The sequence below is a fragment of the Sminthopsis crassicaudata genome, chromosome 3 (genome assembly GCF_048593235.1).
Source record: "Sminthopsis crassicaudata isolate SCR6 chromosome 3, ASM4859323v1, whole genome shotgun sequence".
Classification (NCBI taxonomy): domain Eukaryota; kingdom Metazoa; phylum Chordata; class Mammalia; order Dasyuromorphia; family Dasyuridae; genus Sminthopsis; species Sminthopsis crassicaudata.
Window position 1 is genome coordinate 500,623,127 of NC_133619.1, and position 23,606 is coordinate 500,646,732.

The window sequence follows — 23,606 nt, forward strand, 5'->3', positions numbered from 1 at the left end:
ATGGAATATTATTGTTCTATAAGAAATGATCAACAGGCTAATTTTCGAAAAGCCTGGAAAGATTTACATGAACTGATGCTGAGTAAAACAAGCAGAACCAGGAAAACGCAGTACACAGCAAAAGCAAGATTGTGTATTGATCAACTATTATATACTTGATTCTTCTCAGCAATTCAATGATCCAAGACAATTCCAATAAACGTTGGATGGAAATACCATTCACATTCAAAGAAAGAACTGTGGAAATTGAATGCATATCAAACCATATTATTTTCACTTTTTTTTTCTTGTTTTATTTTTTCCTCATTATTTTTCTCTTTTGTTCTAATTTTTCTCTTCCAACATGATTCATATGGAAAAATATCACAAATAGATGTACATGTGTAACCTGAAAAAAATTTCAAAATATACATAGTCAAGGAAAAACGAATTTTTGTATTGGCCACATTCTAAAAATTTATGCCTCAATCAGCACCCATCTCATGTTTCATCACAACTATTCTAGGCTTGTGGTTGGTTATTATGTTGATCAAATTTCTTAAGTATTTCAATATAATTTGTCTTTATATTATTGTTACAGTATAACTTGTTCTCCTTGTTCTGTTTATGTAACCCTGCATTTCTGCAACATTTGGCATTGAAAACTACCACCTTTACCTACACACTTTTTCTTCCAAGGATTGTTTTGAGTGACATTGTTTCTTCCTGGTTCTCCTTCCTGAGAGTGTCTTTTCAGTCTCTTTATGGAAGAGTCACCTCTTCCTCTGAGAGTAAAGAAAAGGAGAGAAGAGGTGATTTTCAATGCAGAACTGAACAAGAGATTATCATCCCTGTTATAGTCCCAAATTTATTTTTGTTGTTGTTGATATGTCCCTCTTCTACTGGGTTCTCTTTTATGTAACTTTACCGGATCAAGCTCAACTATCACCTCTAGGCAGATAACCATCAAATCTATGTCTGTATTAATATTGTGCTCCATCTCCACTCCTACCCTATTCACGCAGCTCCCACAAATCATTTACTTTCTCCTTAAACACTCCCTTTTTCTATTGTAACTTCCCAATTTCTTTGAGGACACCCACTATGCTCAACAATCTGAATTGGAAACTGTAAGAATCATTCTGATTCTTTCTTTTCCCTTATATTCAGCTAATTAAGTAATTGTGTTGATTTTAATTCCACAATAAATCTTAAATCTGGTTTTTTAAAAAATAACTTTTTATTTTCAAAATACATGCAGATACACCCCTTGTAAAACTTTGTGTTCCAAATTTTTCTCCCTTCCTTTCCCCACCTTCTCCCCTAGACAGCAAGTAATCCAATATGACTTAAACATATGCAATTCTTCTAAACATTTTTCCACATTTATCATAAAGCAAAAGAAAAATCAGACCAAAAAGGAAAAAAAGGGGGCAGGTAGGTGGTGCAGTGGATAGAGGACTAGCCCAGAAGTCAGGAGGACTTGAGTTCAAATTTGGTCTCAGACACTTAACACTTCTTGGATGTGTGACCCTGGGCAAGTCACTTAACCCTAAATGCCTCAGCAAAAAAAAAAAAAAAAAAAAAAAGGCAAGCAACCAACAAATAAGGTGAATACTATGTTATGATCCACACTTAGTCCCCACACACAGCCCTCTCTTTGGATGGTTCTTTCCATCATAAGTCTATTGGAATTGGCCTGAATTGTTTTATTGTTAGAGAGCCACATCATTAAAATTGATCATCATATAATTTTGTCGCTGTGTACAATGATCTCCTGGTTCTGCTCATTTCACTTAGCATCAGTTCATATATCTCTCCCGGCATCTATAAAATCATCCTGCTGGTCATTTCTTACAGAACAATATTCCATAACATTCATATATGATAACTTATTCAGCCATTCTCCAACTAATGGGTATCCACTGTTTCCAGTTTCTAGCCACTACAAAAAGGGCTGCCACAACATTTTTGCACATGTGGGTCCTTTTCCCTCTTTTATGATCTCTTTGGCATATGGACTCAGTAGTGACCCTGCTGGATCAAAGGGTATGCACAATTTGATAGCCATTTAGGCATAATTGCTCTCAGAATGGTTGGATCAGTTTACCACTCTAACAATGTATTAATGTCCCTTAAATCTGATCATGATTCATGCATACAACCTAGTTCAGGCTCTAATCACCTCTAGCCTAGACTATTGTAAAGGTCTCCCATTCTTCCTAGCACCTAATATACTCTCCACATAACTGCTAAATTAAGATTTCTAAAGTAGAGGCAGGACATTATTACCTTGCTGCGGAAGCTCTAACATAAAACACATAAGAATACTGATGGATTGCTAAAGCCTTTTGGAATTGTTCCAGTCTACCTTACTCGGCATGCAATTATTATTTTTCTTCACATGCTATAAAGAGCCCATTCAAAATATCCTGTTTGCTGTTTCTCATGTATGATATTTGGTCTTTTTTTATCGCTGTGCCTTTTCCTGCTTACCCCCCCATGCCTGAAATGCTCTCCTCCCTCACTTTTCTCATAGAATCTATAACTTCCTTCAAAGTTCAGTTGATATCCCCATAACCAGTTCTGGGAATCATTCTCCACAATCCCAGAAGTCCCATGGTATAGAGTTTGCATTTAAATTTTTAATATGTGTCGTCTATCACCCCAAAAAACCCCAAACCCAGAACCTAGCATGGGCTCAATGCTTGGTATATAATTTATCATTCAGTCCTTTTAAACTATGACCCCATTTGGGATTTTCTTGGCAAAAATACAATAATGGTTTGCCATTTTTTTTCTCCAGCTCATTTTATAGATGAGGAAACTGAGATAGTGTGAAGTGACTTGCTCAGACTGGGGCCAGTTTTAAACTCCTGGACACCTTCCTGATTTTAGATCCCATACTCTATCCATTGCATCATCTTGCTGCCTTCCAGTAAGTAATAAGAACTTAATTAAATACTTGAGTGAGTTATGGCTTTTCTGGTCCTGACTTTTAAGGTTTGTTTGTAAAGAATTTTCTTTACAGTACTACAGTAGGTATTACAAGTATTATGTTCATTTTATAGATGAAGCAGCTGAGGCTCAGAGAAGTTATATAATTTGCCCAAAGGCAGATGGTGGCACAGTTAATGTAGTGTTGAGCTTGCAGCCCTAAAGATCACTAGTGTTGTGACTCTGGGCAAGATACTTTTAATTTGTCTGCCTCAGTTTCCTCAATTGTGAGCTGGAGATTATAACATCTACTTGACAAGGTTGTTGTGATGATCAAATGAGATATGTATAAAGTGCTCAGTAGTACAGTGCACAAGATACATACTATATAAATGCTTTATTCCTTTCTTATTCCTTCCTAATAGCACATAATTCATGTCAGAGTCAGATCCTTGCTAGCTCCAAGTCCAGTGTTCTTTCCACTATCCACTGCCTTTCAGATGAGAAAACAAACTTCTAAAGATTAAATGACTTGTCTGAGGGGAACACAATTATTGAAAAGTAGAGCTTTGAATCCAGGTCTTCTGATTTTAGATTCAGTTCCTTTTCTATATACCAAATGAGTAGCTTCTCTGAGAGGAAGAGTGAATGAGGTGAATCAGTAGAGCCTCCCATAAATCAAATCACCTCCTAATTTAAGCATTTTTAAAAGAAATGCACAGAATTTACCATACAACAATTTTTACTAGACAAAAACTTGGCACATATTCACTAGATTAAAAATTGGACTTTACAATTAGGGTTTTCCCCCGAAAAGTAATTCATATCTAAATATTGAGCTATGGTCAATGGGTGGGAAATTTAACTCATTCTTGCTCTCCAATTGCTCCCTGCTTGCTTTCCTCACACCATTTTCTAAGGACTATGGGTTCCTAGTTAGCAACCATAGCAATGATGACTGGATCAGGAGTCAGGAACTATGACACAAGAATAGTCTTGAGGAAAAGCTCCGTTTTCCATGCCCTGAAAAGTCAGGTACAGCTGGTAGTTATCAAAGGATCTAAACTTGGCTTTAAAGAAGAGGATACAGTGTGTTGGTGGGGTAGGAGTTAATTGACTGACGAATAGGATAAAGTAATGGCAACAGGTTTGGGTAGAGACTAGCCCAAAATGCCCAGACCTTGACTGCTGTGTCGTTGAGAACCTCTTTGGACAGGTACCAAGTAAAGACCTGACACCAGACCTTTCAGCACTTTTGATGTACTGTGACCAGTTGATTTTCTGTTAGGAGTGAGCTCCAACTATGATCCGGAAGAAGTCCCGAGAACCAGCCTCAGTTGCCTGTTTCCTCCCAGTGCTTGGATAGCACAGCTCAGAGGCAGCAAGGCAGAAGGCTTGGGTATTATAAGACTTGCATGCTGGCTTTGACTTTCTGAGCATATTTCTATCAGTAGCTTCTTCCCCTTGGACAAAGAGGTAGACAGACCTAAAGGAAGATAACAAACAGGGGACATATAACACTTAGGTCAGATCTGGCCAAAAACAACCTTATTCCTACCTGGGCAAAGAAGCCTCTGGCATGGCCATAATGGCATAATACAGGAAGAAGGCTGTGGACACAGGAAAGGACTGCAGATATGGGTGAGGAGTGGGGCCTAATTAGCAAAGTGATACTTACAAGCTTAAATGATATTGTCCTCCAAGACCTTTTCACCCTGATAGAATCGGTTGAAGGAAAATAGGTTCAGATCGATAGTGTCGAAATTTCCGTTCAGCAGTATTTCTGCCACAGCCCGTCCCACACCAGGGGCATGTTGTAGCCCATGGCCACTGAAGCCTGTGGCAAAGTACATGTTGGAGACCAGTGGATGGGGGCCTACTATGCCATTCTGGTCAAATGTGTTATAATCATAGAAGCCAGCCCAGGAGCTCCGGACCTGCATGGAGTTAAAGAAAATATTTTAATATTCTGACCCCCTGTACTTAATGTCCTATATAATGTATGTACTATATAATGCACATTTATAATGGGCAGACATTACCCATCTCTCAGCCCCAGTTCTCTCATGGAATAAACGACCAGGAGTACTCTTAAGATTATCTTACTGGTGACAGAAGTAGGTTTAGAAAGCCCCTATAGGTACCAAAGCTATTTCCTTTCTCCCTTAACAAAGAATTCTGGATATCAATTACCTTCAGGGAATTGAAAGCTGGAATCCTCTGGGCCAGACAGGGCCATACCTTTTCCTGAAAGAAGTCATGATCTACTTCTAGATCTTGAGTATCTGGTTCTTCTTCCTAAGGTGAAACCAGGGTATAGGCTTTGGGGTGTTAAGAAAGGAAACAGGATGTCTTCTGCCCCACAGATCACACTTTAGGCTTAGTAGGTGAAACTGATTCCCTTTTTGGAGATAGCCAGCTCTCTTTTTCTCAATTTTAAACTTCAAAGAAACACAACTGTGCTGGGCACACCACAGAAAATCTCTGAATAATTGGCTAACTGATAGCCACAAAAATTTATTATGCAATTTCTTCCTCTTGCCCCACCAAAGATTTCATTTGGAACCCCCAGCTTACCTCCATGGGGCTACAGCCACCTAAGTAGTAGCCACCTAATCCTTCTCGTCTGAAATAGCTTCCAGTGATATCTGTAAGTAATGGGGCCTCCAAGCCAGGCCCCTGTGGGCAATGCCAAACATACACATATCTGTCATATTGCAGAGAGAACAGAGTCAGGGGAGCATGGGACCCCTTCTCCAATTTGCAATCTTTGGCTCTCTTCCTCCCACAACTACCCAGAACCCTGTCACCTTTTTCTTGGTTCCACAGGAAGTCTGGTGCCTTGCAAAGTGCCTGGACATCCAATGCCAATACCAGCTAGCTCTGCTACTTGCCCAGACCAGGCCCCAGCAGCATTGATCACTATAGCACACTCCACAGGTTGGTACTCCAGGCTGTTGTCCACCTTCACCTATAGGTATCAGGGGGATGAGGGATGATCTTAATAGGGGAGGAGGCAGTTTTTGCCTAGCACCAGGAACCATGAAAGTTTCATTCCTTTCTGAATCCTTGACTTTTGCATCATGGCCAATAGGTAAAAGGCTAATTTCCATAGAAGTAGGCAAAGATATGAGATGGTTGTGAGAAAGGAAGGTTAAATTAAGGATAATGACTGTTCATAGCTACTAGTACTTACTTACATGGACCTCATAAATCCTTTTAAGGTCAACTTGTTCTCCACTGGAAGTCACCATAGACCTTACGGAAGAAACTAAATCTGGAGAAGAGAGAGAAAATGACCTTTTGTGTCCCAGGGAAGGAAGCTGAAGAGGAATCTAGGCCAGCCCCATAAGAAGAGACAGTCCAGAAGTAGGATGAAAGCCAGGGCTTGTTACAGCTATTGGGGAAATCTGAGATCATGCAATTAGGAAGAACGGGACTAAATACAACTTGAAGAGAACTAAGATCCTCAAAGAGAAGCTAGGCTATAGAAGAGTCTGACCATTGGCTAGAGCAAGAGGGAGGGTACCTAGGATTATTGCCTACCGTGCTTAGCCTAGAGATAAAAATGAAAACCTCCATTCAGATTTTGGTTGGTGAAAAGTACAAGGGCAAGGTATGAAACTTACCTATGACCTTCCCATGGCTATGATATACCCCCATCGACAGAGCCTTTCGGCGTAGTCCCTGAAGCAGGCACCATGGATCAAACCAGCCCTCATTCTCCAGACCTGGATAGGGAAGACAGTGAGAAGGGAATGCCTTAACCTATCCAAGTGGACAAAAGTAAAAGACAGATGAAATGCAGATTGATTATATATATGGATAGAGACTAACACCTGAGAGTTACACCTGAGAGTTCTCACTCAAATCCTGTTCTTTAGGTAAGTATAGCCCCTTCTTTTTTCCTTTGTGAAGTCTCACCATAAGATGCCAAGGCTATGCCTTCTGTGTTGATCCAGGGAAATTTGTTTTTGAGTTGTTTGGGGGACAGCAGACAAACTTTGGCTCCTTCTTGCCTGAGAAAAATGGAAGGAGGAAAATTTAAGAAAAAAGTAAATATTTATATGGAGGATCCATCTGTTTTCTTTGCATGAGATAGGATTGGCTCTACTTTTGTGACACTCTTAATAGGAAGCAGTCTCTACGTGTGGGATTGGGGAAGTCTCAGAAATGGCTAAACTAAATGACTTAGAAGAGGTTGGGTATAGGGCATGGAGAGATCTCTGGAAGGAACTGATCACGTACGTCCCAGCAAGGTACCCACCTCTGTATTTTCACATTGTGCTCCATCACTGGAGCCTTTTCTTCTGAAGCCAGTAAAAGATAACCTGAAGGATTAAACTGGAGATCTAGGGAAGGCTCATCAGGAACAGCAAGGTATTCCTGTGGGATATAAATAATATGGGTGGGATGACAGCCATTATGCTCCATAGTAGATAGGTAATTACAATGACAGGGAGGTTGTTAGAAGGATTAGACGGGGGTCCTCTGGTTTCCCATCAGTGACCTTGGCAAGTTCTAAACCTAGAAGCCTCCCAGTCACCATTACTGGGAAGAAAGAAATCAAATCTCCCGTGTAACGAGCTGTCGTCTCCAGAAGCTCACTTAGTAATCACTTAGTAATCCTAACACTCCCGACTCTAAATATAAATTTTGCTTTCATTAGGTGGCTAGGCCCCTTCTCCTCCTTGGCTAATGGTCCAATTACTTCCCCACTTTTCCCCCAAGCCCTCATATACATTGATGTTACGGAGAAATTCAATGGAGAAGAGCGAGAGCTGGATGTTCTGAGGAAGCGAGAACTGCTGCCGAATGCCTCCTATGGAAAGCCCAGTGGAGGCCCTTGAGTACTGCAAGACACAAGACAGGGTAGAGTTTAATCAACCAGTGGAATTAACAGCGGGATAAATATCACAAGTAGAAAGCTGTACTTGAAAGTTATCAGTTTGAGTAGGAGAGTCATGCCCTCAAAATGGATAAATGTGAAAGCAAATCAATAAAGGAATCTTATATATCAATGCACAAATCAATTCAAATCAGCCAGTGTACAGAAAAAGGAAGGTCAGTTTGAGTAAAGAGGGTTGAGAGTAGTGAGGAGTTCAAGGTGAAAGTTTGAAGTCTAATGCTTTTCTGGTGGAATTGCCAACTGGTAGTCTTTTTTGGAAAGCAATGGTAGAACAAAGCAAAGGTTTTAAAATAATCACACCCCTTTACTCAATTTTGTTGTTGGGAATTTACCTTTACTGTTTTCAAAAAAGAAAAAAAAAAGTATTTGTTCAGATTTTAAAAGTAACATTATTTTAAATTGCAGAAAACTGGAAGCAACTTAAATATTCAAAAGGGAAATGATCAAATTGTAACATGTAATATATATGCCATATGTAATGCCATGATGAAATATATATATTGACAAAGATGAGAAATCTTGAAAAACCTTTAAGGAATAATAAAAAAATACAACTAGAAGAGTTATCTAATAAGAGGAAAACTGAAGTGGGATGAATTTTCATAAAATACTTGAGAAGTTTAAAGGGAATATGGAAAGGTTGGTACATTATAGGTACTATATTTCATTTTAAAAATGCAAATGGTTACAAAGAAAATTATATTAATGATATTAATTTCATATTAAGTTAAAAATACATGATTTAAACAAAGATATTTAATGCATTGAGTAATGGGAGTTACTGAAGAGACTAGGCAAAGGGAAAGACATGTCCAAATTGGCATGAAAAGATTTGTCTAAGGGAAGGGAGGAGATGCTGGAATATTCCAGAAAACAAGAGGTTGCCTTAGCCACAACTTGAATTGAGGGCCAGAGCTGAGAAAACTCATTTTTGGAAATGGGATGTGGGACAGCCATCTTCATAAAGCACTTGAATTACTGTTAGCTGCCTCCCTGGGTAGGAGGCCCAGGATAACTAGTTCCAAGGCAGCTGGGTACAAACAACAATTCCATGCATTTTTGACCTAGTTAGCATGAGGAACATTTTCCCCTCTTTCTACAACTCCCTCCCAGGTGGTGCACAATTCAGCCGCCCTGTACCCTTTTTGCCCATCCAGTCCTCACCGTAGGGTCTTGTTCCACCACTAGGACCCTGAGAGCATTTTTTCGTCCCTCCAGCCGCTTCAGCCAATAGGCCACAGACCAACCGATCACACCACCCCCTACAATCACCACATCTGCACGTTCTGGGGGCAGGTGGCTCGTGTCAGTAAATGGTTCCCAGGACCCGCCAGGCCAGACCACCTGAAGTTTCTTCTTAAACTCTGCCCATTTCCCATCTCTGTCTGTAGGGAGAGACTGTGGTCACCGAGAAATACTGGCGGTATTCTCTTTTCTCACCCTGGCAGTGACAGCTGACTTAGACCAGACTGGCTTTCCCCCTCAATTCCACCTCTTCTCTTCCTGCTTTATTGTGATTTGGGGAATTTGGCAAGTTATTAAACTGCTCTGGGTCAGTTTCTTCATAAATCAGAGGGGGAAATGTGAAAGGGGAGTTAGAGCAGAAGACAAAGTCCCTTTCTTGATGACATTCTATGATTCTAAACCTGTTATCCTTTCACTGGCCTACTTGAGCAATCAAAGAATCCAAGGTCTAAAGAATAAAGTCCAAGCTAATCAATTTGGATTAAAGGATCTCCTCAACCTGGCTGTGCGACCCAGCGGACCTCAGGACGGGCCTCAGAGCTGATGTGAATCATGCTCTGCTATGTGCTCTCTTCTTGGGGGGGAGGGGGGTTCTTAATCTAGGGCCCAGAGTTCCACCGAGAGTTCAAAGGTGTCTGCGAAGTTGAACAGAAAAAAGTCTTTAGTTTTACTGAAATCACGCAGTTCTTACAATTACATAAAAAACATTTGTATCTTGCACTGCTATGTGCTCTCTTCGGGGGGTGGGGTGGGGGGGGAGGCGGTTCCTTAATCTAGGGCCCAGAGAGTTCAAAGGCGTCTGCGAACTTGAACAGAAAAAGTCTTTAGTTTTACTGAAATCGAACTGAAATCATGCAGTTCTCACACTTCCGTAAGAACCATCCTTCTGAGGAGGGTCTCTCTCGGACCCCGCAGTAGGTTGGGAGCCGGCCGTGTGACCGCAGCCCTGCGCCGGTGTCACGGGAGCGGCAAGCTGCAGGAGCGCTAACTCCATCCAGGGCCTGCCTTGCTCCTCCTTTTCTCTGCCTACTCTCCGGGTCCCAACAATCTCTCAGCTGACTCGCAGTGATAGAGTGGCGAGCCCTGGTCAGGACGCCCGTTTTCAAAGTCAGTCAGGGCGCTTACTAGCTGTGTTAATTACCCTGGGCGTGTCCTTTAAGCGCCACCTGCCTCAGTATCCCCAGCTGTAAAATGGGGATAACAGTCCCCACCTGCCAGGATTGTGAGGACTGGCTTAGCAGTGCCGGCACACAGTAAGTGCAGCGTTCTAGGCGCAGGGGCGCTTCATCAGAGAATCTGGAGAAGAGGTTCCAGAGCTCATCGTCTCCCTCTCAGGTTTCCCCTAATTCTTGAGGAATGTTCCCTCACTCAGATGGGTAAACTGAGTGCTAGGCGCACGTGGGCAGGGGCAGGTTCCCTCCACCCCTTCAGATTCGGTCTCCGAGAATGGGCACCCTTTGCCCCCTCCGGGGAGAGGGGCTCTGCCTGGAGAGGAGCGGGGGGGCCGGTCGAGGCCCTCAGCGTTCCTAGCTTTACAACTCCCGGACTGGGCGGGGCTCACACCTCGGGACCCCACTTCTCCCTACTTTACCGTGAAAGGGGCCTCCACTGCGCGTGCGCAGACTGCGGGTCAGCAGTCCACGGGAGAACCCCACTTGCAGCGCCCGGCGGAGCATTGCACCCCGATGCGCAGGACGTGGCTCCGCTCACTGACACCTCGGCGTCATCGCTCCGTGCCGCCCGCGGTCAATCCTCATTGGCTTTCTGCAGGACACTGCTCTCTCTATGTAATTGGCTAGAACCGCCACTCAACCTCCAACCAACTCTGGCTCCTCCCTCAGCAGTACTCATTGGACAGCCTCAGTGTGCGTCAGCCATACGAGACGGGGTGGGGGGAGGGGAGAAGAAAAAACCCTGGAGATCTGAAGCGGAAGTGCGGCTGTCAGGCTTCCGGGGCTTCTGGTGTGACGTGTCCCGCGCCTGGCGCAGCAGGAAGCGGCGGCGATCGCGGCCCGAGTTCCCCCGGCTGCGGCCCGCTCCCCTCCCCTCCCCATCCCGCCGTCGCCATGCTCGACTTCTTCACCATCTTTTCCAAAGGCGGGCTTGTGCTCTGGTGCTTCCAGGGCGTGAGCGACTCGTGCACCGGGCCCGTCAACGCGCTGATCCGCTCCGTGCTGCTGCAGGTGCCGGCCCCAGCGCGCCCCGGCCCCTTCTTCTTTTCCCGGAGCATAGCCCCCGGGGACACTGCCCTGAGCGTCCTCCTCGGGAAACGCCAAGCGTCCCAGCTCTCCTCCTTCCCCGCCCCCCCCCCCCCCCCCCCGGGCCTGTCCCGATTCCCTCCGGCTCCGTCCGCCCGCGTTGTGTGTGTGTGCTGCCCCTTTCTTCAGCCGTGTGTACGTGTCTCACCTATCCCTCCGAGGCCTGCTCTTCCCTTCCCTTCCATCCCCCCTGCCGCCAGCTGCCGCTGCCGGGAGGGCGGCACCGAGCGCTTCCCGAGCTCCTGAAGCGGGCTGCAGGCTTTCTCCTCCCTCCAGCCCGAAGGCCTTCCGTCGGGCTTGCGTCCGGCTAACCTCACCTCTGGGTCCTCTCTCTCCAGGAGCGGGGAGGCAACAACTCCTTTAACCATGAAGCGCTCACACTCAAATATAAGCTGGACAACCAGTTTGAGCTGGTGTTTGTGGTAAGCGGGCCTAGGACGCGTGGGGGAGTGAATTGATTGGGAGGGGATGAGAGGGATGGAGAAGGAAGCTCCTCTGGCCCAGCCGGGTAAATCTGCCCAGTGTCAGGGGAAGCTCCGGGGCCATCCATTATTCACTTGGTTTCCTCCTTGGCAATTGGGACTATAAATACATCTTTGTGCTCTCTCTCCTCTCCCTCCCCTGAGACAGGTTGGTTTTCAGAAGATCTTAACGCTAACGTACGTGGACAAATTGATAGATGATGTGCACCGGCTGTTCCGAGACAAGTACCGCACGGAAATCCAACAGCACAATGCCCTGAGTCTACTAAATGGCACCTTTGACTTCCACAGTGACTTCATGCGGCTCCTCCGGTAAGGGGGCACCTTGCCACCCCTGGCACAACTGAATGGAACACCACAGGGGCAGAATTATGGGCAGTGTGGGGGATAACAAGAGGAGCACATTTTTACTGCAACCACCCTTGAAGACCGACTATGCAGGAAGATTTCAGTCTGTGTGACAATCACACATCTCTGCATCCTGGAAATTCTGAATTATTCAGTCTTGCCCATGGATTTCCTTTATGCCTTTTTGTGTGGCTAGAAAAAAATAACCATTATCCTTTTTCAACCTGCAGGGAAGCAGAGGAGAGCAGTAAGATCCGTGCTCCCACTGCCATGAAAAAATTTGAAGATTCTGAAAAGGCCAAGAAAACTGTGAAGTCCATGATTGAGTTCCGCGGGGGGGAGAAGCCTAAGGAGAAAGCTAAAAGCAACAAGAAAAATAAAGGGGCTAAGAAAGAGGGTGAGGTTGGGATTCACAAGTGGTTGGAAGTATTGAGCTTTTGAGAAAGAACCAATTTAGGGACTGGTATGTTCAAATGCTTGTTCAAGTTCTTGGACACCTCCTTAGCAGTTACCTGATGGCTCTCATCATTACCTCTCATTCCTGCTCCGCAGCCCCAGGGACTCAAGTCATTCCCACTCCTTTTACTTTTCTAAGTGTCTTGTTCCTGTGGGAATAAGTCTTTTCCCCCAAATTAAGCTTGGCTGGGGCTTTAAGTTTTATATAGCAATTAATAGTACTTAAGAGTTTTTTGTTTTGTTTTGAAGGTAAAGTGCTTTACATAGTCATTGAATTTCATAACATTCGATCCCTATAGAGGAGGGAACTGAGGCTCAGAGAGGTTGAGTTGCTTATGGTCATACAGCTAGTTTCAGAGGTAGGATGTGACCTCAAGTCTTTCTGACTCCCAAGGTCAGCAGTCTCTCTCTCTCTCCAGGTCCTGAAGCCGCCTCACCTGCCAGCAAAGGGGCCCCTACAGGAAAGCCTGATGTCCCAGTTAGCTCTGGGGATGGGGTGGAACTGTCCAAAGAAGAACTGATGCGAAAGAAGCGGGAGGAATTTATGCAGAAGCATGGAAGAGGTGCTGATAAATCTAGGTAACTCACCTTTTCCTCCTTACTTTCATACCCCACCCAGTGGTCATGATTTAGCTATACTTTGTTGGGAGAAAAGACTTGGAACTATTTTCTGAATGTGTAGGCAGAATTAATCCTTTTTTCACCTATTTATTTTTCCTGCCAACACCAACCCCTTGTTAGCAAGTCCTCAAAGTCGGATGCACCAAAGGAGAAAGGCAAAAAGGCACCTCGGGTATGGGGACTGAGTGGCCGTGCCAATGAAGTCTTGGACTATAGCCCCCCTACCACCAATGGAACCCCTGAAACCACATTGCAAGAAGACATCAACCTGGTAAGAGGAAGATGGTGGTTGTAGGTATAGGAAGAGGAGGGAGTAGGAAGACAGGATTTCATTGCCAGCAGATTAAAGTAGGAATAGGAATGGGACTATGCTGTACAATTTCAAGGGCAGCTGGGTGGCATAGTGCATAGAATACCAGACCTGGAGTCAGACAGACTGATCTTCTCCATATTCAAATACTTACTGTGGGACCTTGATCATGTCACTGTTTATCTCAGTTTCTCCATCTTTAAAATGTGTTGGAGAACAAAATGGCACTCTGATAACTTTGTCAAGAAAACTCCAAATAGGGTCAGAAAAAATTGGACACCACTCAAATGACTGAATGACGACAAAGGCTTCAAGGTCCTCTTTTAGATGATTGTAAGAATGTAGTAGGTTTTTGTAAACCTTTAAAATAAAGGAATGTATAGAAACTATTCTATGCCTTTCAAACTTTTTCTTGAGGTCTTTTTTGCTCATGTGATTTATCTGTTGATATTTACCATAAAAGAAATTAGTATTAAAATAATTTTGACCTTGTGGACACCGTGAAAAGGCTTAGGGATCCCAGACTACATATTGAAAACTATTGATCTAGAACCCTAGAACTAAGGTCATTAATAATCCTGGTTCTTGGTTTAAGGAATCTTGGGTCAATGTCTCAATCTTGCTGTCACTAATTATGCCCTTTCCTTTTTATCTTTCCTTTACAATCTACAGATCCGAGGAACTCAGGCAGGGGGACAGTTACAAGACCTAGACTGCAGCAGCTCAGATGATGAGGGAGTCACTCAGAACTCAGCCAAACCCAGGTAGAGGGTGATTTATGGTAGGAGCCAAATATGCCATGGAGAAGGTTAGAAGATCATGAATAGAAATAGTGTCAGATGTTGGGAGCTCATGTTTTGGATTAGTGGGGTACTTAATAGTTTCTTCTCTCTCCAGTGCTACAAAGGGAGCCCTGGGCGGCATGTTTGGGATGCTGAAAGGCTTGGTTGGCTCTAAGAGCTTAAGTCGTGAAGACATGGAATCTGTGCTGGACAAGATGCGTGACCACCTAATTGGTGAGACTCAAGGAGCTAGGGAAGGGCTGTATTTGTGAGAGTGGCGATTCTTGGGGAGCTGGGTCCATTAACTTCTGCCATAGTATCCTATAAGCTTAAGGGACGGAGACCTCCCTGGCCACTTCACTGTTGAGAGCCATAACAAATACTGCTGATATTGTTCTTATGTATACCTGCCCTGCTCTCTGTGCCCTCAGCTAAAAATGTGGCTGCAGACATCGCTCTCCAGCTCTGTGAGTCTGTCGCCAACAAGTTGGAGGGGAAGGTGATGGGCACATTTAGCAGTAAGTATCATCCTATCTTAAACATTGTCTGTCAGTCTTCTGTTTAGTGTTCTCATTCTTTAGCATTTGTCATAGAAGATATGTTGAGGTGGAATTGGAAGATACTTAGCTTGGGGTCAGGAGAAAATGGGAGAGGTAACAGCAATACAAGATTGTGTTTGCCCAAGTACTGACAAGGGCTGGTGACATCAGTATTGCAGGGTTCTCGTACTTGAGTGCCATGTCTTCGTTCCTACCTCTTTTCCTTCTCCTGCTTCCAGCTGTGACTTCGACAGTAAAGCAAGCACTACAGGAGTCATTGGTACAGATCTTGCAGCCACAGAGGCGTGTGGACATGCTCCGAGATATCATGGATGCTCAGCGCCGTCAACGTCCTTATGTTGTTACTTTCTGTGGGGTCAATGGAGTGGGCAAATCCACAAATCTTGCCAAGGTAAGGGATGTTCCTCAGCTGCTGTTTGCCCTTGGCTTTCCTGTCCTATTTTAAGCTTCCATTATCTGTATTTCCTATACCTGTCTTATATGCTCCCAACCTAGGCCCACAAGATCTTCTTTTCTCCTTCAGATCTCCTTCTGGTTATTGGAGAATAACTTCAGTGTCCTCATTGCTGCCTGTGACACATTTCGGGCAGGGGCGGTGGAGCAGCTGCGCACCCACACACGGCGTCTTAGTGCTCTGCACCCTCCAGAGAACCATGGTGGCCGAACCATGGTGCATCTGTTTGAGAAGGGATATGGCAAAGATGCTGCTGGCATTGCCATGGAGGCCATTTCTTTTGGTACAGTTATTAGGGGCAGGAGGGTAGGATGGAACTGAGGGCTTTTCTCTGGCTCTTTTCCTAGTTTCACACCAGGTTTTGTTTTTCCAAGGCGGATGGTAGCCTAACCTGAGACAAAATTCCTTTGCCTGTTTTCTCTTATATTTGTAATTAGAACTTGGGACTTGAGAAAGAAAATGGACAAGCTTTAAAAAAAAAAAAAACCTGATACAATTGACAAAAGGCCAAAGTTGAAAAGTGAGGATATCCAAACCTTGCAGTCACCTTTCCCTATCCCTATATCCATTTGACATGACAAGTGTTCTCTCTCTCTGCAGCTAGGAATCAGGCTTTTGATGTAGTCTTGGTGGATACAGCTGGGCGAATGCAAGACAATGCACCCTTGATGACTGCTCTGGCCAAACTCATTGCTGTCAACACACCTGACCTGGTGCTGTTTGTTGGGGAGGCCTTGGTGGGAAATGAAGCTGTAGACCAGCTGGTAAGGGCCTTTTTGTTATTTCTTTCCTATAATTTTCATGGTATGGCTCTTAATATTATCTTTTCTCTCTTGTAGGTAAAATTCAACAAAGCTCTGGCTGATCACTCTATGGCTCAAACACCCCGGCTCATTGATGGCATTGTTCTCACCAAATTTGATACCATTGATGACAAGGTAAAAAAGGCTAAAGGGTGGTGAACATAGAACAAAATAAATCTTTAGATCAGGAATCCTTTGCAATATATAAAGAAATTGGAGGCCATAAGGCCAGTAAACTTTTGTAGTCTTGAACTCCACATCTTGTTAGTGCATGAGAAGAAATAGGCTGGAACTGACTGGAGAAACGGTTTCCTTTTCCTGTTGCAGGTGGGTGCTGCCATTTCTATGACATACATCACAAGCAAACCCATTGTCTTTGTTGGAACTGGCCAGACCTACAGTGACCTGCGTAGCCTCAATGCCAAGGCTGTGGTGGCTGCTCTCATGAAAGCCTAACTTGGTGCAGCACTCCATACCAAATCACTGCTTTTCCTCTACCCTTTCCACCCCTGTGTCCAGAATGTTCTTTGGAGTATGAGATCTGCTTGTCATGAATGTATTGCAAACACAGAATAAAGGGAGCTCCAGGGGCTTGCAATTTTCCCAGAACCTTGTCCCGGCCAGCCTCCCCACCCATCCTAGATTCTCCATCTGCAAGGAGGGCCCAATCATGTTTCAATCACTGCCCACTGACCCTCAGTGCAGCCCTGTGATCCTTCCCCACCCAACTCAGGGGTCCCCTTCACTCTGCCTATATTGTACTGTCTCATTACAGCTTTGACCAATGGCCGGAAGACCCTGACACCAGAGCTTTCTATTTGTCCACACTGTGAGTGTGGTCTGAGGGTCCTCTGTGCCTACAAGCAGCTTCAGATTCAAGTTTGATTTGGGACTTCTACCAAAGCAGCTCTGGGTCTTGATTTGGCACTAATCACTGAGACATACATGGCTTTCGTTCCCTCTTTATGTGCTTGTGGCACAAGATAGAATCCACCTCAGTCAGTGTATGACATACTCTTAATTGCTGCTAATTCTGACAACTGTAGCTCATCCAACTAGGCCAAGGTGACCTGTTACAAGTGAAGAGGCAGAGATAAATCCCTGCTTCCTTCAGAGCTAAACTTCCCAAAGGGGGTGAAGCTGCATTGTGCATTAGGCTTGTTGGCCTTCTAACACACCCTCCCAGCCCTTCCCTAGAGTTCATTTGTGAGCTTTGCATGTTGCCCTTCCTGGAAGTCCTACTGGAAAGGCAGACCTGTTCCCCCTCTTTCCATTCTTTACCCTTCCTAGCAGATCCTGTTAAGGGAGGCTGGCAGCTTCCTTACCCCTATCCTCTCCAGAGTGCCTGGTATACAAAGTGCTACGTTGAAGAATACAAATTCTCGTTAAGATTTGTCTTGTAGCTCGGTATTGCAGATGTGCTGTTAGTGCAATAAGGTAAAGGCTGTCTGCCCAGAGAAATACGTAATTTATATAAAGAAAATAAATTTCATAAATAATGCTGCTTTTCCTGTTTGCAATGGTAGTGTATGAGCGTCAAATTTTGGGTTTTACATTAGCTATAAATCTTGACATTGGAATGTTAGTAATATTGGTCTTTTGAAAAAGAAACAGTATCACCTGATTTTCCACTCGATACTGATAAGAATGGAAGCTTTTGAAGCTTCTCTAGATATATGGTGAAAGTAAGCAGCTGTGACACAGTAATGCCATTAACCTTGGGAAGGAATGCTTTTTATGTTGTCAAATGCTGTAGATCGAAAACAACTCCCAAACCTATATTTGAAAGGCAAATTTGATTGTCAAGTCCTCATAATAACCATTTTCTACTCCGGAAAGTATTGGATTGCTGATTGCTTAAAAATTATAAACCCCTTCTACTGAAAGAAACCAGGTGCTGTTTGTGGGGGAGGTCTTTGTGGGAAATGACTGTAAATCCTATTATTGATGACTTAGGGTAAGATGCTCCACTTGAAGTGTGTAAGGTGACCCTATAATTAAAGCTAGGATCTGAGAAAGTAAATGAACAGGCTTTTTATTACAGCTCAGATATGCAAAATACTGTACATTGTAAAAGGTCTAGAAAACTAGAGCTTCAAGTCATGTTTAAAAAAAGCAATTAAGCTTAATTGAAAAAACCAAAGTACAGAGTACAAAACTGCAGCAGGGACCATGGTAGCTCCATGGCATCTAGATCCCAAAGTCCTTCATGCAGAGATGCTACCACAACCAGGAGAGGTATCACATTGATCTGTTCAGTGGACACAAGCATGTCCAACCCATGAAGGGCCCAGTGGTCACTCAAGGTATTCTTGGAAATGGAACAGGCAGCAGGATAACCAAGGCCAGCAGGAACCAAACACAAAAGGAACAAGGTAGGCTCCTTTTCAGTTTTTCCCCTGAACCTTCAATCTCTTCTGCGTTTTGTTATTTTCTGGGAGCTGTTGGATTCTTGTAAGATTGCTTGTTAAACACTGTCTGTGATGGGGCCTGAGAGCTGTGGCTTTTGCTCTAATTGTGTTGGTTGTTTTTTTTTTTTTTTTTTTTAGCCCCTCATGTACTACATCCTGTGGGGGGAGAGAGAAGAAGGTAAATAATGCTAAAATGTTGCTTCTGAAAAAAGATAGGTATACCATTATAGCTGGAGAGATTTTGAATTTTAGCTAACTAAATTATATCAGAGGAATCATAACATTTTAACATAGACATAAAATTATCAGTTTGTTTTGAGATATCTTTGTGACCTGCATGAAGATCTTTAATTTTAAATTTATTTTAATTTAATAAAGCAGGCAGATCCTTAATGCGTTGTCACCCTTTTGAAGTATTTACTAAGCCCCAAAAATACTTCCTCTTACAGGTGGAAGCACAGTGTTAGTCTGCTAACTTCAGAATCTATGCAGAAGAGAAAATAATTTGTACCTCTTATTTCATTGTGTGCTGCAGATGAACCATTTAGCTGACCTTCTCTTGCCATCCCTGTCAAACAAAGGAATCAGGTTAATAGTTGTAGCCACGGTTAAGATTTTAGAAAAACAAATTTGTAATATATGTAGATTAACATCCAGTGGATTTGAGAATGTGGTAAGCAATTAAGGAGTCCCAAATCAATAGTGGGGTCCTAGAGTAAAAGTATCAACTATATCCCTGGGTTCTTAAACCCAGGAACCCTCCCAGAGGTCTATGGATAAAATTATTTTAAAAAATTATTCTGAGAAAGAATTTCAACATATCATCAAGAGAGTCCATTGACACAAGGTTAGAAATACTATCTAGGAGAATAGGCAAATGGCTATCTTCCATTTGTTATAAAATCTCTGTTATAAAGATCTGTTATCTTTGAAAGATAAGAAGGTTCAAACTGCCCAGTTTTTAAACATAAAATTTGTTTGCAAGGTAGCACAAATCCACAAATGAGAACTAGCACTGCAGCTGAAAGGTTAGTGTTCTTCCCACAGGTTTCTGTGCCCAGGTTTGCAAAATTCAGGCAAGCAAATTTAACCAGGGATTGGAATGGAACCCAAGCAAGGGACTTTATGAGGTACAATGGATTATAAAGTGATTTTATAACATGGGGGTCAGCAACTTAAGAAAATATCTATTTGGGTGTCTCCCCCCCCATTAAATCTGTTTCTCTTTTGAAACCTCAGAAAAATACATATATGTTACAAATTAGGAAAAATAGTATAATTAGTACTACTGATTTCTAATCATTAAGTTCTAGGTAAAACCAGAGAAAAATAATTAACCTTATCCTAACACTCTTAATTAACTGTCTTAGCTACATTTATAATTCTCATTACTGTCGGATTACCCCAACTTTACCTCTACCTAAAAAAATCAAGCCCCTACAAATGTGGATTTGACCCACTGGGTTCCACCAGAATGTGGAAATTGCAAAATTATGACTTATGATTAGAAAATGTTTGATTTTTATATATATTTTATATACCTTGTATATCTATATATTTGGGGTCATGTAAAAATTTATTAGGACAAAAGGGAGTTATAGGTGGAAAAAGTTGAAGTAGCTCTTCTCTAAACTTGCTTGCTATGTATATACTGTGCATGAAACTTCTAGATAGAAATCACAAAATTCTGGAATTGGAATGGATCACAGAGCTATCAAGTCCAACCCATATCTGAAAAATGGATAGTTCCAATAGTAAGAAAGTTTTTTCCTTCTATCAAGGAGGCCTAAATTTTTATTTGCAGTGTCTACTTATTGTTCCTAGTTCTGTCCTCTGGGATCATGCAGTCAAATACCTCCAAGGGCAGCTTTCATGTCCTGGATTTTTCTTTTCTGTGCTAAATATCATCAATTGATCCTCATATTACATAAACTCACATCTATTCAAATAATCTAGTTATCCTCTTAGTCATTCAGTGGCTGATCAATCTCCTTTCTAAAATGGGATGTCCAAAGCTGAATATAACAATCTAAGTGGGGTAGAGCTAATGTAGAGTACTGGTTGATGTTATGTTCCTCTTAATTAAGTCTAAGATAGCATTAACTTTATGGATGCCACATTACATTGACTGACTCAATGACCTTATATTCTAAAATCTGCCAAATGTTGCCAGATTTTGTCTAGTCATGACTACTCCATCTTGAACTTGTGAAGTGAATTTTTCAAAGTCAAGTGTAAGAATTTATATTGATCTCTAGTAAACTTGTAGTAAACAATGTAGTTAGCCTAAATGGCAAATTATTCTTTGACTAGCCTTTGCTTCCACTACCAAAAAGGCTGTGCCTAGGAAAGCCTTCCTAACTTGTGTTGAATTAAGAAGGAATGCAATAAGCACAGCATCTGAATCGGAATCTGGCATATAGCTTGCTGTTTTTACATTCCTTTCTCAGAACAAATTTCAATCTTTTCAGCACATTACTTTGTACCCCTGCAACAGCTTTCTGGAATAGTTAGATTAGGGTAAATTAGTAGTTGTGAAATTTTCAACATATCAGTCAATTTCTAAAGGACTCTGAAATGAGGAAAAAAAAAAAAAAAAAAATCAAACCTCAAGTAATTGGCCATTTTTCACAAGAGAACATGGCCCAAGTGTATTCAGACACTTAACAGCATCACAGTAAAACATAGATGGTTAATTTCGAGACTTGATATTTCTTTGAGGGGAAGGAATGGAGAAAGCAATTTTTATTTATTGCAACTAATTGAATAAAATTTTGCTCACAGACACAACCCATCAGTCAGCAAGCCCTTACAGAGCAAGACGCTTCGTACCACCAGACATGTTCCAGATTCAGAAAAGGTAGTTTTGGCCTGTTTCCTAGAGGCTTGTCCTCTGATTTCTACCTACAGTGACTCATGAAGAATATTAATGAGGGAAAGAAACTGGCAGTTTATAAAAAAAACTTGCCTTGCCCTTATGGAGTTTATAGTCTACTAGAGATAAGCTTCAGTACACAATATTGGTTAAGTGTATTAATTCCAATCTTCCCTATTTCTGTCAAAGCCATCACCATTATTCCAGTCTCTTAGGTTTGCAACCTAGGCACTCTCCTTGCCTTTGACCTTACCACGCATAACAAATTAGTTTTAACATCCAACATTATTTTTGCATTTTATTCTTTCCCTCTATTCACATGGCCACTACCTCAGTTCAGATGTAAGTTATTGCAATGGTCTCCTAAACCTGCCTCAAGTCTCTTTCCTCTTCAATTCACAGTGTGTTGCTGCCAAAATACTTTTCCTTAAATGGAGCTCTGACCATGTTTCTCTTCTATAACAACTGCCTGAAGGATAAAACAGAAACTCTGTTTATCCTTTAAAACTCTTTATAACCTAGGCCCAACCCTTAATCCCAGTTTTATTTGATATTACCATTTTTGTACACTGCAGTCAAGCCTGGAATAGATTCCTTCTTCACTTTCAACATCTTTTAGATAAAGTCTTTCCTGATCCCACACATGGTATGCTTTCTACCTGCTCAACAATCTTGTATTTATTATATTCATGCTTTTCTTATTAGAATTAATATGTTTGGGCAGCTAGGTGATGCAGTAGATTCATCTTCCTGAGTTCAAATCTGGCCTCACATTTACTAGCTATTAACCCTTGGCAAGTTACTATTTGCACCTGGAAAATTTCAGTCAGCTTTTGTATGAGCAATGGACCTCCCATTTTGTAAATGTCGGCTGGAATGGAATTAGCACCCAGTGCCTTATCACACAAAAGTAGCCTAATGGCATTCAAAACCTATTCTTAGATTGGAACTTTGGCTAGGGAGTGATTGATTTTAACTTGAGGTAAATGATCAGCATCTTCAGCACTGATCTATGATAGTCTGTTGAGAACACTATGGAAGTATTGAGCCCATCTCTGGTCACATTGTTTGAATTCCAAATGTAGGATTACAAAAAAAAAAAAAAAAAAAAAAAATTATTTTATGGAGTATTCACACACAGGGCAAGCACTCACAAGGTGGTCAGAAAAAGTGATACAAGGACATTCTCAAGGTATCTCTTAAAAAATCTTTAGAATCAACTATATGACATGAGACACTGGCACAGGACCATCCAGCATGATATGCCCTTATCAGAGAAGGTGCTGTGCTCTATGAGCAAAACAACTGAATTAGACCCAAAGAAACATGAGATGCACAAAATTAGAAGCTATCCCAAATGTTCATATGGATTATTTTGTGTCTGACCTGTGGCAAAACTTGTATTCATCTGATCGGTCACAGTCACACTAATTGAACTCTAAATATAGTGATGTCATTTTGGTCCTCTTTGATAATGAAGAACAACCAACCAACCAATCAACCATTTTCATCATTTCCTCATCTGTAAAATGATCTGGAAAAGTAAATGGCAAATCACCTCAGTATCTTTGCGAAGAAAACCTCAAATGGGGCTACAGAGTCTGACATGACCAAAAGACTGCATAATTTACATATGTACTTGTTTCCTTTATCATAATGTAAATTCTTTTGAATGTTTCATTCTTTATATTAAATTTCTAGTGCCTAGCAGAGTGTCTGGGACAAAATAGGCACTTAAAGGTTGACAGATTGAAATTTACAAAACAAGGGTATAAAAGGTTTGTTGGGAAAGTGGTGTTACTAATAGGAAGATCAATAAAGGCTTTCTGGAGGAAATGTATTAGTATTTAGTATTAAAGAATACATAGAAATTAAAGAGTTGATGACCAAAAAGGAAGACAGTATTTTTCTACTTTGCATGTGGCAATCCTCACACCTCTACCATTTTCAAGCTGCTAAGCCTTTCTCTTACAATGTCTTCTTGTTTCATAAGCCTCCTCTCCTATAACTAGGCTCAGCCTGCCTTCCATAATTAGCTAATTTGATCTTTATTAATGTGCTAAAGAGTAAGGAATATAGGAATTTTTCAAGGGCCCTCCTCTCTGACTGCTGATTAGTATGTCTGTTGAATAGATATGGGTACTCTTGCAGAGAAAAGCTGTGGCCCAAATTTTTA

The 23,606-nt window shown here is 42.2% G+C and overlaps 3 protein-coding genes across 8 annotated transcripts in view; 1 reads left to right on the forward strand and 2 right to left on the reverse strand.

The window, feature by feature from the left end:
* Positions 1 to 271: 271 nt before the first annotated feature.
* Positions 272 to 10,897, reverse strand: FOXRED1 (FAD dependent oxidoreductase domain containing 1). Of its 3 annotated transcripts, XR_012488353.1 has the most exons (13): positions 10,662 to 10,897; positions 8,990 to 9,210; positions 7,659 to 7,769; positions 7,184 to 7,302; positions 6,841 to 6,935; positions 6,546 to 6,647; positions 6,117 to 6,193; positions 5,727 to 5,887; positions 5,494 to 5,623; positions 5,110 to 5,214; positions 4,595 to 4,853; positions 4,005 to 4,402; positions 272 to 388 (listed from the first exon to the last, which is right to left on the reverse strand). XR_012488353.1 is itself a non-coding variant. In XM_074303844.1 (12 exons), the coding sequence occupies exons 1-11, from the start codon at positions 10,744 to 10,746 to the stop codon at positions 4,599 to 4,601; spliced, it is 1,461 nt and encodes a 486-aa protein (XP_074159945.1). In that variant the 5' UTR covers positions 10,747 to 10,897; the 3' UTR covers positions 3,299 to 4,402; positions 4,595 to 4,598. The 3 variants fall into 3 exon arrangements, 2 of the variants coding, with proteins under 2 accessions (XP_074159945.1, XP_074159946.1); XM_074303844.1 differs by lacking the exon at positions 272 to 388 and having other exon boundaries at positions 3,299 to 4,402; XM_074303845.1 differs by lacking the exons at positions 272 to 388; positions 8,990 to 9,210 and having other exon boundaries at positions 3,641 to 4,402; positions 10,662 to 10,828.
* Positions 10,898 to 11,008: 111 nt separating this feature from the next.
* SRPRA (SRP receptor subunit alpha) lies at positions 11,009 to 17,644 on the forward strand. The gene is made up of 14 exons (XM_074303842.1): positions 11,009 to 11,253; positions 11,667 to 11,750; positions 11,959 to 12,122; positions 12,389 to 12,555; positions 13,034 to 13,193; positions 13,356 to 13,506; positions 14,218 to 14,309; positions 14,443 to 14,561; positions 14,759 to 14,845; positions 15,106 to 15,278; positions 15,411 to 15,624; positions 15,942 to 16,105; positions 16,181 to 16,279; positions 16,472 to 17,644. Exons 1-14 carry the CDS (start codon positions 11,137 to 11,139, stop codon positions 16,598 to 16,600), a joined length of 1,920 nt encoding a protein of 639 aa, XP_074159943.1. The 5' UTR covers positions 11,009 to 11,136; the 3' UTR covers positions 16,601 to 17,644.
* Positions 17,645 to 18,163: 519 nt separating this feature from the next.
* FAM118B (family with sequence similarity 118 member B) overlaps positions 18,164 to 23,606 on the reverse strand; it is a 104,908-nt gene continuing 99,465 nt past the window's right edge. For all 4 annotated transcript variants that reach the window (XM_074303849.1, XM_074303850.1, XM_074303851.1 and 1 more), the window contains 2 exons: positions 19,067 to 19,123; positions 18,164 to 18,711 (listed from right to left, as the gene is read on the reverse strand). In XM_074303849.1, the coding sequence (XP_074159950.1) occupies positions 18,698 to 18,711; positions 19,067 to 19,123 (71 nt within the window). In that variant the 3' untranslated portion in view covers positions 18,164 to 18,697. The remainder of the gene's footprint in view (positions 18,712 to 19,066; positions 19,124 to 23,606) is intronic.